This window comes from Mastigoproctus giganteus, chromosome 6 (genome assembly GCF_048544385.1).
Source record: "Mastigoproctus giganteus isolate SK-2022 chromosome 6, ASM4854438v1, whole genome shotgun sequence".
Classification (NCBI taxonomy): domain Eukaryota; kingdom Metazoa; phylum Arthropoda; class Arachnida; order Uropygi; family Thelyphonidae; genus Mastigoproctus; species Mastigoproctus giganteus.
Genome location: NC_143580.1, coordinates 137,289,347 through 137,303,146, shown reverse-complemented (window position 1 = coordinate 137,303,146; position 13,800 = coordinate 137,289,347). Strand labels below are relative to the sequence as shown.

The 13,800-nt window shown below is 37.8% G+C and overlaps 1 protein-coding gene across 1 annotated transcript in view; it reads left to right on the top strand.

The window, feature by feature from the left end:
- Positions 1-3,070, top strand: part of LOC150084606 (uncharacterized) — a 72,984-nt gene extending 69,914 nt beyond the window's left edge. Inside the window, exon 5 of the mRNA XM_090375347.1 lies at positions 2,841-3,070. Coding sequence (XP_090231473.1) covers positions 2,841-3,044 — 204 coding nt within the window. The 3' untranslated portion in view covers positions 3,045-3,070. The remainder of the gene's footprint in view (positions 1-2,840) is intronic.
- The last annotated feature ends 10,730 nt before the right edge of the window (positions 3,071-13,800 follow it).

Here is a 13,800-nt window from a genome sequence, read left to right as displayed (position 1 = left end):
CAGAATTTAAAAACTGTCTGAGACCACTGTACTCACCTTTACAGAAGCAAAAACCCTTTCCTTTACCCCTGATGGTAATTATATCTTTAAGTAAATCTCACATCAGTACACTGTGATCACTGCCACCTAGTGGTTCCTTTATCTGCAAATTCTTAATACACGAATAATCACTGCTGATAACCAGATCGGAAGTATTACCCTCTCTGGTTGCCTTTCAAACATTCTGCTACAGAAAACAATCATCCAATAAATCCACAAAAGTCTTACTAGTGTGTGACCTTTCTACTATATATGTAAAGGGGGTTCATAAAAAGGAATCAAAGAGTGACATGAGCAGTTACAGACCTATTAGCTTAACTTCTGTTCTAGGGAAAATAATGGACTCACTGGTTAAAGAAGTAATGCAGGACCATCTAGATGGAATGCAATTATATTTCAGTTACACATGGGTTTGCCAAGGGAAATCTTGTCTGGCCAATTTGACTGGTGCTATGATGCAGTGACAAAGGAATTGGATGCAAAAAAAATAATTTTGATATCATATACTTGGATTTCAGGAAACTTTCAATACTGTTGCATATGAAAGACTGCTGTACAAATTGGAGCAGTGTGGTATTAAGGGAAACTTACAGATATCGATAAAGAGATGGTTGAGTGGCAGATAACAGAGAGTGGTTATCAATGAACACCTCTCCTGCTGGAGTGTTGTTGGTTGATTCCCCCAGCATTTGCTGTTGGGCCCATTGTTGTTTTTTGTGTTTATTAATAATATTGATGAAGGTATATCAGTCTTAATGTCTAAGTTTTCAGATGATATGAAGGTTGGCAGGGTAGTTAATGACATTAATGACAGTGTGTGCTACTGCAACAAGATCTAGAAAAATTAGGCAGTTGGGGTGAGAAATGGTAACTGAGGTTTAACATTGTCAAAAGCAAAGTACTGTATATGGGGTAGCAGTAATCCCAGATTAATGTACCAACTGTGTGGTACACTCAGGGTAGCGGAAAAAGAACTGGAGTAATTGCGCAGTCAGATATGAAATTCTCTGAGAAGTGCTGACAGGCTGCCAGGACAGCACATGGGGTTTTCTCAATGTCAATGATATACAGGAATTTTTCTAGCAGGGAGGTGATTATTCCAAGGCAATGGCGAGCCAGGCCACATGTTGAGTGCTGAATATAGGTTTGGAGGCATAGTTTTAGGAAGGATGTAGAGCTGCTTGAGCGGGTACAGAGAAGGGCAATGAGATTGGTGAGGGAAACAAAAGGGTGCTCTTACTGAGAAAGGCTTATGTCCTTCAAATTGCAGCATCCGGAGAATAGGCACATGTGGGGAGATCTGATTGAGATATTTAAGGCTTTGGATGGATTGAGTAAGCTTAATGTTGATGGCATTCTTCCTTTTGCTCAGACTATGCACATGAGGGTGCATAAATTCGAATTTGGGAAGAATAGTTGCAGAATAGATATGGGGAAATTTGCCTTCAGCCAATGGGTGGTTGATTGCTGGGACAGGCTTCTGTCTGTTGTTGTGGAAATGAATGGTTTGAATAAAGATTTAAGGAAGAACCAGACAAACTTTGAGGTTATGGATGAATAAAGTGTGTAGGTTTTTTTTTTTTTTTTTTGTTGCTAATGCCACATAACCTTGCTTTCTTGCATCGTTTGCCACAACTACTACTTGAAATTTTCTAATGAGAACTTTGCTGCAATATTTTGTACACAAGTCACACTTCAGCTTTTACATCCTAGATGAAGATGTACATCCTAGAAGATGTACCTGAAAAATCATGAAACAAGTTCATTGTGAAATAAAAATATATTTTTTATTTGAGGGAAAATTTATTTATTAATGGCCTTGTGCCAGTAGATTTTTCGGTGTGTGCCATGAGTACCATTGGTTCGCCATCTCTGTTACATATAAAGCTTTGCATGCATTAAAAGGACAGCTTAAGAAGGGCCGAAGACTAACATGTGCTCTGATAAAATAGCAGTTGAGTTAAGACAAGCTGTACACGAACATTTCAGGAATTAAACACTATTGATTTTAGCAAGGCCTTATATCACCATTGTTTTCATCATTAATTTTTTTTTGCTGGAGTTTGTTTTTTACAGTGCTCGCCTCTTAATCCGTGTAGTTCAAGGTATCAAATACAAGTGAAATGAAATAAATATTGAAATTAAATTAAAAAATTCCCCAAGAAAAAAAGAACAAGTGCACCACTTTTTTCTCAGGTTGTCATACAAAATTAAATTGGGATATAAGCCAAATGGCTCATATTACAGTTTAATTATATATGACACCTGAGCAAAGAGTGGTGCCCTTGTTTTTTTTTTCCTTGGAGCATTTTTAACTTTAATTTCAATTTTTATTTCATTTCACTTGTATTTGATACCTTCAACTACATGGATTAAGAGGTGATTACTGTAAAGAAAAGCTCTAGCTAAAACATTTAATAATCAATTCAGGAATTAAAATAACAACAATGAAATAGTCTGCCGAATAAGTTAAATTGCTATGTATTCCATCTTGACCTCTCTCCTCCTAGCAAAACAGTTTTCATTTTCACATCACATACTTTATATACCTAGTTTAAATTGAATTCTTGGCATTTTGTGTGGCATGTTTTTCAGCTGGAGCTGTGATGTTACTCTGATTGCAGTATCCATGTTTAGACAAATTGTAACGTGGAATAACCTCTAGTCACTCAGTGTGAAAATGTGATTATTTCTGAAATCATCAGTGATAATTGTTATTTAATTAAGAACATGGCATAGTTGGTATTCCCTTTATATTAATGTTTGTAGGATCTAATTTTGCAATTTAATTTTGGTTTTAGGAGGAAAAAGAAAGAAAACAAAATGCAGAGGAATATGCTGGGTGGCCTTCTTCAGATGCTTCGCATCATCCTTTTCAGAAAAATATAACCCAACAAGTAAGACCAGCAATTTCTAGTTCACAAAGATGTCATAAGGCAAGCCCTGCTGAAATCAAAATTGATACTGAAAAGCTTCAAAAGTCGTCTTCCCAGAAATTTTTGTGAATGCATCTGAAAATTTTTTGATAATATTCTAGCTCATTATGTGAAAATTGTTTTTTTTTTTTTTTTTTTTATAAGTTATTTTTAATCAAGAATATAAGTTGTCAGATTGTATGTTCACATTTTCAAGTCTTTACATGTGTTGTCCTGTAGCTATATATAATAACTATGGAAAGCATTTATTTTATTGTAAAGAAAGCCATATAGGATTACTGTAAATGAAGTTCATAAATCTTTAAATTGAAGTCTTAATTTAAAAAACAAGAGTACAGGGGCAGGCTGTCTCGAGGGCGCAAGGGGTGCACTGCACCCGGGTGCCAATGTTCAAGGGGCACCTGAAAACTTGAAACTTACATGCACATATGAAGAAAATTGTAAGGGGGGTTCACCCGATTTATTAGCACCTGGGTGCACATACCCTGGGAATGCCCCTGCAAGAGTAAAATCACTACATATACACAAAATCACTATAACATACAGACAATATATTTCTCTACTACCCATATGCAATGCTGTATTTTGCTTCGTTCACATAAAAATGATTTTTTTTTTGACCCTATTGTATTTGTAATGTTTCAAAAAAAAAAACTCCTGTTTCAATAACATAATACAAAAAATGTTTTATACCTGTTTATCATTGTCAACTTCATTTCTTCTAGTTGTAATTCATTACACCATCAGCAGATATGTGGAAGACTAAAGTAAAAAACGATAAAAAAATTTAGTGATGGGGAACAAAAGATATTGGAATCTGTAATTTTTATTATTATTATTAGCCATATGGTGCAAGAAGAAGCACCAGCTGAGAGAGAGAGAGAACGAGAACAAGAGTCAGAAGTAGAAGGGAATCACCAAGAAAGAGAAGAATGATGATATCCAGCACTCAGGACTGTGATGTGAGCCTCTCAGGTTTTGGGTTGAAGGTTGATCATGTAGAAGGTACTAATTGACATTGAACTTAAATTTCTAGAGATTGCAAAAGACATATAAAAGAAGGTTGTTTCAAAGAGCAGAACTAGTACATATACTTTCTCTCCCTTGTGAATGAATGAAAGAAAAAAGGTTCATTTTAGAGGTTAAATATGAATGGATGTTGACTAGCTCATGCAAGTTTGAATTGGGTTGGAAGGAAAAAAGGTAAATTACAGTTTCTAATTCAAAACAGTGGCCATAGAAATATATTTAGAAAAGGCATGCAGAGGAAACAAAATGTCTGTGGGGTAGTGGAGTGAGTTTTGTGAAGAATCCATAGAATGTTTAACTTTTCTATATTATTAAATATTAATTTATAATAAGTAGGGTAGATTTCAGAGAGATTTTGTAGATGCCACTCCTGCTGAGAACAATATTTCATTGTGGGGTAGATTTAAGATTGATACATTATATATTCAGGAGCTGTATGGAAAAAGTTCTAAGTGTGAAAGATAGAACCTCTGTCTCTCTCTCTCTCTCTCTCTCTCTCTTTTGTGAACGTCAAAATTTAAGAAACTGGTGCCGGATATTCAAGAAGTTGTAGCTGTTTGTGCAGAGCAGAGTTTCAACCTACAAAGTGGAATGTAATGTAATCATTAGCAAAACTGGATAGGACTGAGGAAGGGTGGTTGCAGAATAGATGTGTGGAAGTTTGACTTTTAGTCAATGGATGGTTGATTGTTGGAACAAACTTCCATCCGCTGTTGTGGAAGTTGGTAGTTTAAATGAATTCATCGAAGAACTAGACAAACTATTGGAGGAAAAGAATGGTGAAACGGGAGGGTTTTTTTTTTTGACGCTGTATCAGCTTGCTTTCTTGCATCATATGCTAATGAAATTAAGAAAATAATTAGTCAGGGGAAAGAATAGAATATGACACTTAGGAAACTCCAGCATAGGATTATTTAAGAAGCTAGAAAACAGGAAGCAATCTACCAACACACAGCAGTTGGAGAAAAAACTGTCTACCAAAATCTGCAGGCAAACCAGAAAAATGGAAGTCTGCTTAGAAAACTTTGCTAAACACAATTGAATGTCTTAAAATGATCAGAGCAACACCTTTACTTCTCCCACCCCAAACTTTTTCATGGATTTAGAAAAAGATGGGTAATATGTGGATAAGCCAAGATATCAAAGTGTACCCCAAACTTTTTCATGGATTTAGAAAAAGATGGGTAATATGTGGATAAGCCAAGATATCAAAGTGCCTAGATTGAAACTAAGCAATCTGTATTGGTGATTTTCTTTTTTAAAGAAATTTTGAAAAAAGCAGTGATTGATGGATTTCTCCACTAATTTGAAAACAATTAAGTGCAGTTAGAAAGGAAGGAAATGACTGGGTATTGGCTGATTTCCATACAGAACACCAATGAAAATAAGACAATGTAAAAAAAAAAAAAAAAGCTATAGCAAAACAAGAGTTAACTTGGGAGTATGGTTTTAAGAGCAAGTAAAGAAATTCCATTATGAGATTGCCTAGCATCCAGAATTATTCAAGATTCTCTTGAATAATGTCATAGTCTTGAATAGTGAGGCATTGAATTGGAATGCATTTGGTATGGTAGGATATTTACCAATGTAATTAGTTTTAGAGTTTTGGAAAAATAAGATACAAATAAATTAGCTCTACCTTTTTAATAAAGATGCAATGGAACCATCAGGAATAAGGGCTGTGGAAGTATGGACGGATAGAGGTTCCTGTTAGCTTTAACAAAATACCACAACGGCTGGGCCACCATTTGTATGAAAAAGTTTTCTAGCGTTGTCCTTTTAAAAGTTCAGTTTGGATTTATTAACAACTTTACAATTACACTGAACAACAAATTTTAGGTCATATCTTGTTACAGGCATGAAAGTAAGTTTACTTTATACATTTTGGAGTGCTAAATGTGGAAATAGTGCTTAAACTGGCAGATTGGCTCTTGTTTTCGAAAAAAAATAGTTTTTTATATTTATACAAGGTATTTTTTTATTTATATGGCAGTAAGATGTAGCTACGAACGTACCTGTATCAAACACAGGACCTTTTTGAATTTTGCTTGTATTCAGCTTCGGGAGCAACCCTTTCTACTATCCAGCAATAATCAGCTAACGTGGTGGCACTCCATTTGCTTTTGTATCTTTGTTCCATTGCTGTGATGTCTTGATGGAAGCACTCACCATGTTCATCGCTGATGGCACCACAGTCACATAGCAATGTTCTGTGGGCAAGAACATTGCTATGTCACTGACAAAACTAACTACAAAGCCTTCACTACTTTTGCTCAGATAGTATTTGAAATGCATCAAGCCCACCTAAAGCAAGCTATACAGCATACCCCATCTCATAATAGACCCAAACCCAACTTACAGAACATCTGAACAGAACCAAACAAACCACCGACAGGATATTGATCTTTATCCTGCCACAACGGGAATCTACTTTCATACAAGGAAATACTCTTACAAACCCACCACCCCTGAAAGACTTCTCTACGTGGGAAAAAAGAACTCCAAACAATCCTCTATTTTCAGTAATCTCCTTCCACTCCTCCTCTAATACAGTGAGATGACTCGTCCTACTCAACGAGGAACACTGCTCACAAATTCCCTATGGCTGAAGATTTAACTGTGGCACTGGGCCCTTGCCTAGTGTGGGATCCACTCACCTGCTAGCACCTCTACTTTTGAGGTGCGGGATGGCTTCTAACCTTACTTGGGTAGGGTCTTACCTGAATACTCCTCAAGGGGTGGGTCGGGTAATTTGGCTTTGAAAATTTGGGTGGCATTGTCACTGTCCTCCCCACACCGGGTTGAAAGGGCCCTGGTTCGAATCCTGTCAGTGATGTGAGGAACTTTGATGGGCTTTTTTCACTCCGTGGCCGAGTGAGTTGGTCTCAGGCGTAGATAGAAAGGTTTTTTCCCCAGAAACAGGTTTTTCGTTCAGCAAAACAGGCAAATCAACCTGAGAATGCATGCAATTTACAGACACAATACACCTGGGTATATGTAACAACTTAACGGGTGACCCTAACATAAGTTTTGGTTTTTTGACAAATGTAGGAGCATACCAGCGACATGACTTTGTGGGGTACCTGACCACAACTTTCCTGAGGCTGAGTGGGCTCTCCCATCCCAGGAAACCCCGTCTTTATTCCATATCTATCTATCTTCCTTCCTTAATCTGGAGGATTCCGCTTTTCACTCTAAATACCATTCATTTTTTTTTTTTTTATGTGCCCACCCTGAGAAGCTGAGACTACCCCTGGGGTCGGCCAACAGAGTACTATTTCTCTAATGCCCTGGTCCAGTGACAATAACTAGAGGTCAGAAGTGTTTCACGTACCCTAGGCTAAGCAGCCAGACGAACAACATAACCCACACTAAGCAAACATAAACATACACTATCTGGCCATGATAATCTCACGAAAGAACGTCCTGCTTGTGAGCCATGCATTGGAAGTCATTTTATCTATGATTTTGATGGAGGTAATTGTAGTGTCTGCCATGGAGTGTCTTCTTTGCCTGTCTTTCTAGCTTCGTTTGTGCCTTCTGGGTGGGAGGGGACTCCTTGCTCAGGTAAAGTGGGGCATGCCACTTGTGTATCTTCCTTATGGCCTGGTAGAGTGCTGTGTTTCTCTGGAAATAATTCTTCAGGTTAGCTATCGTTTTCTGTTGCTTGATGAAGTCTATCTAGTCCACTTCCTCCCTCTTTCTGACCTATTGTCAGTCTCTCCATGGCTGACTTCGGGTAGTGTTGGCCGTTCTTGGTCATCATTGTCCTTGTATTTCTTGTTATATCCTCCAGCTCAGTGTTAGTCCAATCTATGATCCTGAATGAGTATGTTAGCACTGGAACTCCATAGGTGTTTATGGCTTTAACTGTGATCCCTCTGTTCAACTTTGCTCTGGCTTGACAGTGTACTGTCCTCGATACAGCGAAACACATGCGGAGATGGGAGAAATCCCAGGTGCCGTCTGACACGAACATACCTTATACCTTATGTTCAACTTTGCTTTCAGCAGGCTACTGAGTGGTTGTGTTTTGCAGTCAGGCAGGCAGGCCTTGATTTCCTTATGCTGTTACTGCTGAGCCTGCATCATCTCCAGGTACCTGCAGAACCTGCAGATAAATGAACCACTAGGTGGCAGTGATCACAGTGTGTTGAAGTGGGATTTACTCAAGGAGGTAACTACCATCAGAGGTAAAGGGAAGGGTTTTTGTTTTCGTAAAGGCGACTATGATGGTCTGAGACAGTATTTAAATTCTATACAGTGGGACCAACTGATGATGTTACCAACAGCAAACTCAAAATGGGAAGCATTCAAGGAACTAATCTTGGAGGCTACCAGGCTTTACATACCAACTAAGAAATATTGTTCAAGGTTTAGGCCTAAATGGTTGTCAGATGAACTAATGAGACATGTGGCAGAGAAGAAAAATGCATGGGATACATACAAATTAATGGGTGACATGGAAGCCTATGATAGATATAAGTTGGTCTGTAACCAAGTTACAAAGGAGATTAGGCAGACTATGAAAAATCCTTGGCAAAGGATGCAAAGAAAAACAGAAAAGAGTTCTTTACATACTTGAACTCGAAAAGGAAAGGGATGAATCAGATTGGTCCACTGGATATTGATGGTTCAACAGTTGAGGATCCTGCTCAGGTGGCTAACAATCTAAACGAGTATTTTGCATCTACATTCACGCATGAGGAGTTATTCAGGAAGGAGAATGATGTAGGTAAAGTAAACATTGGCAGTGAGCTGGATGATTTTGTAATAACTGAGAGGAAAGTGGAGGAGAGATTGTTGAGGATAAACATAAAAAAGGCACCTGGGGTAGATGGGATCTATCCAGTTATATTAAAGGAGGCAGCAAAGGAAGTATGCAAACCCCTAGCCATAATTATGAGAGCTTCTTTGGACTCAGGGGAGGTACCCATAGACTGGAGATGTGCAAATGTAACCCCAATTCACAAAGGAGGATCAAAGGCTGACACAAGTAATTATAGACCTGTTAGTTTAACTTCTGTTCCAGGTAAATTAATGGAGGCACTGGTTAAAGAAGCACTGCAGGATCATCTAGACAAGAATTCAGTTATAGCTCAGACGCAGCATGGTTTTGTTAAGGGCAGGTCTTGCCTGACCAATTTGATTGGATACTATGATGTAGTCACAAAAGAACTGGATGCAGGGAATAACTTTGATATTATATATTTGGATCTTAGAAAGGCTTTTGATACTGTTGCACATGGAAGACTGCTGCACAAATTGGAGCAGTGTGGCATTGGAGGCAAATTGCTGCTATGGATAAGGGGATGGTTGAGTGGCAGAAGACAGAGTGGTAATCAATGGACACTGCTCAACGTGGACTAATGTTATTAGTGGAGTTCCTCAAGGTTCAGTGTTGGGTCCGTTGTTGTTTTCGGTGTTTATGAATGATATTGATGATGGGATATCAAGTTTAATGTCCAAGTTTGCAGATGATACAAAGGTTGGCAGGGTCGTTAAGGACAATACTGACGCTATGCTGCTGCAACAGGATCTGGAAAGGTTGAACAGATGGGCTGAGAGGTGGCAAATGAGGTTTAACATCGACAAATGTAAAGTGCTGCATATGGGAAACAGTAACCCCAGAGCAACGTATCAACTCTGCGGTACTACACTGACAGTGGTGGAGAATGAAAAGGACCTGGGGGTAATTGTGCAGGCAGATATGAAGTTCTCTGAGCAGTGCAGACGAGCTGCAAGAGTAGCTCATGGTGTCTTGTCAATGATATACAGGAATTTTTCTAGCAGGGATAAGGAGGTGATTATTCCCTTGTATAAGGCAATGGTAAGGCCACATCTTGAGTACTGTATACAGGTCTGGAGGCCTCATTTCAAGAAGGATGTAGAGCTGCTGGAACGGGTACAGAGAAGGGCAACAAGATTAGTAAATGGAACAAAGGGTTGCTCTTACGAAGAAAGGCTTAAGTTTTGCAAATTACAGAGTTTGGAGACTAGGCACCGGCGAGGTGATCTGATAGAGGTGTATAAGGCTTTGAATGGTTTGAGCATGCTCAATGCCAATGGGATTCTTCATCTTTCTCAGAATAATCACCTCAGAGGGCATAAATTCAAATTGAAGAAGGATGGATGTCGGATAGATGTGAGGAAATTTGCCTTTGGCCAGCGGGTGGTTGGTTGGTGGAACCGACTTCCATCACTTGTTGTTGAAGTTGATAGCCTAAACAAATTTAAAGCTCAACTGGACAGGTATTTCGAACGAACGGAGGGGTGAAATGGGAGTGGGTTTTTTTTTTTGTTTTTTTTGGCTGATGCTGAATAAGCTTGCTTTCTTGCATCATATGCCTCTGCTAATGCTAATGCTATTTGTAGGTCTCTCCCTCCATCGTGGCTTCGGTCTCTTTACCAGTCCACCTGGTAATTTTGGCTGACTAATTTCCGCTGATGCAATCTTTCATGTCTAGACCAAATTCCATCCTGATATCATTGCTGAATTCTTCGGTGATCCAGAGAGTTCAGCAACTTGATGTCATCCATCTACATCAAGTGGGTGTACAGGTTTTTCCTTCTTACTTTGAGGTTATATCCATACTTGCTGCTGTTGAGCATGGTAGATAATGGGGTGATAACTTGACAGAACCACAGTGGGCTCAGAGCATCTTGCTGAAATAATCCTCTCCTGAGGGTGATTGGTCTAGCTATGATGTTCTCGACCTTAATGGTGGTTCTGCATTTTGCCATCGTTGCTTCTAAGAAGTTTGTCACTGTCTGGCTGACTGTAGATCTTCAGGGTCTCTATTGGCCAGCTCAGGTTTGGAGGCAAAGGCCTTTCAGTAATCAGATTAGGCCATGTACAGGTCACAGTGCTTCTTGTAGGCAAAGCCACACCAACCTGGTGGTACAAGTGGTGTACCATGCCAGTCTGCATGGGTAGCACAGTGGTATCTTCACCGGGTGGAAAAGGCGTGGGTTCGAATCCCGTCGATGACGCGAGGAACTTTAATGAGTTTTTTCACTCCATGGCTGAGTTAATCAATCTCAGGTGTAGATAGCAAGGTTTTTCATGAAGGAAACCACAAATCGACCATGGAACACACAACAGACATAAGACACTTCACAGGAGATTAATTTTATTATTCGGATGGCCTAAAAATAATAGTTTGGTTTCTGGTGTACTGCACCAGGGTGCAGAGACTAAGAGGCAGTAAAGACCAATGTTCTGTAAACACCAAAACAAAAAAATGACTAAGGATACTAAAAGTTCAATGTATAGAATGTTTTGTCATATTTGATATTAACAAATAATGAATTTTAAATTTAGAACTTTTGTTTTCAAGATTTCTCAGATGTCTGAGGAAGGAAACGACTCTGGTGAGTACAGAAAAAAAAAAAAAAAAAAATGAAAAGCGACCAAATAAAAATAAAAAATAAAAAAGCAACAAGTTCGATTAATCAGGTTTCTGGACATCCAGCCACAGCCAGGTCCATCAACTTCGATTTCCTGTAGCTTTACTACTACTGATGAAGCAGCTGAAACACATGAATTATCACCTGTTCAAGATGTTGACATTCCAATTCAGCAAGAAACACTAGATGCAAATTCGGATGAAGAGGAAAGTGAAGATCACAATGGTGGTAAACAAGATCAGTTAGTTTCACTTAGTGATGCCGGTAAAGAGTCACCAATTTTAAATAATGAAATAAGAATGATGTTAGTTGAAAACAAAATATAACAATTAAAAAATTTGATTTTCCAAAAGATAAAGATAATAGAAGAAACAATACTATTGAATATAGCATTAAAAAAATTGCAAAATGGAGCAGCACTTTCGCGTGATTGGTTACTGCATTCGATTTCTCAAAATGCTGTCTTTTATAATTGTAAATTATTTTTAAATAGTACTGTTTCAGTTCCACTTGTAAACGGTGGATTCAAAGATTGGCAACGTTTAACAAGACAGTTGAATATTCGCGAAAAGAGCAATATGCATGCTGAATTCACTAACAAATTAATTAATTTGCGCAAAAACTTAGAATTACAAAATACATTTGGTGCTCATCATCAAATTCTGATAAATCAAGAAAAAATACGATGGCAATCAGTATTAAAGAGTGTTCTCTTTGGCTTTAAGGGGTACGAATTCAAAATTATTCGATAACAACGCAATTAATGCACATGATTGCCAAATTTGGTTCAACTTTATCGGAAAACATTCAACTTATTCAGGTGATAAACTTCACATGACACGTTATTTAGGATACAAAATTCAAAATGATATTTTAAATATAATAGGAAATGGTATAAGGACAAAAATTGTAGATAAGTTGCAGGAACCTAAATATTATTCTTTGATTTTAGATTGTACACCTGACGGCAGTCATCAGGATAAATTTACAATTATTTTAAGATTTGTAATTTATAATCATGAAACAAAAAAATTGAAATTAGGAACTTTTTTTTTTTGGTTCTGTGAAATTGAAAATACGACTGGAAGTGGGCTAACTACATTCATTTTAGAATTTTTGGAAAAATATTACATTAATATTCAAAATGTGTGGGCAAGGCTACGACAACGGCGCCAATATGAAAGGAAAATATAACGGTGTTCATAAAAAAAAATTTTTAGTAACAAACCCACCGAGCCTTTTTCGTACCGTGCCGCACCATACTTCGAATTTAGTGGTGAATGATGCGGAAAAATATCTTTTGAGACAATTGATTTTTTTTTTTAAATTATACAGGAAAAAAACTTTATACAGTATTTTTTTTTTTTTTCTTCTATACTTCACGTGGGCAATATTAAACAACAAAGTTTCAAATCTTTCTCTGAAACATTGTCTGCAGCCAAAGCAAATTAATGTATTTTCGTTATTTTATTTTTAACATTTATTTCATGCATCGTAATATGTTATTTTGTGTTAAAAAATAAAATTATATATTTTGGAAATATTTCTTTTTAAATTCCCAAAAAAAAACTGATATAAGAAAATTGACTGTGGCCGGGAGCAGGGTGGCAAAAGAAGTTTGCACCAGGGCAGCCATATAGCCTGGTGCAGCCCTGCTTGTAGGCTTGCTCAATAACTGGAATATATGGTTAATTTCTCCTTTCATCCTTTGCTCATCCGCTTGCATTCTTTCTACTGTTCTGCCATTATGATCTGGCTCTCCAAGTGGTCTGATATCTTAGTCATATGCATCTGACCAGGATCTTGTACATCGTTGGGAGACAGGTGATTGGCCAGTAAGTCCCTGGGTTTCTTGTATCTTTTATTTATTTTTTTATGAAAACCCCAAACACGAAAGGTATTAGAACATATAGTACTGAGTATCGTGTACAGGTTAAGAAGTTGAAAGAAGATACTTCTTCATATTAGACTTCAACTTCTGTAGATTGTAATTTTAAGGAAATACTTATAGGAAGGTTCCAAAAAACTGAAGTTGAATGGATAAATGCAGAAGACGAAAAGTTGGTTCTCTGAGTTTCAGGTTGGACAATAAAGGGATGTTGACTGCTTGTGGCACGTGTTCAGACTGATTTTGAAGTGAGCTGGAATTATATAAGCCAATTCAGAAGAACAGTGCCAATAGAAATATCTATAAAAAAGGCATGCAGCAGAAACAGAACGTCTAAGAGACAGAGAGGAGAGACTACAAATTGGAGTAGAATGGTATTAAGGGTAAGTTGCTACAATGGATAAAAGGATGGTTGGGTGGGAGAAGGTAATCAATGGGTGCTGCTCTTCGTGGACTAATGTTATTAGTGGAGTCCCATAGGGTTCGATGTTGGGTCCA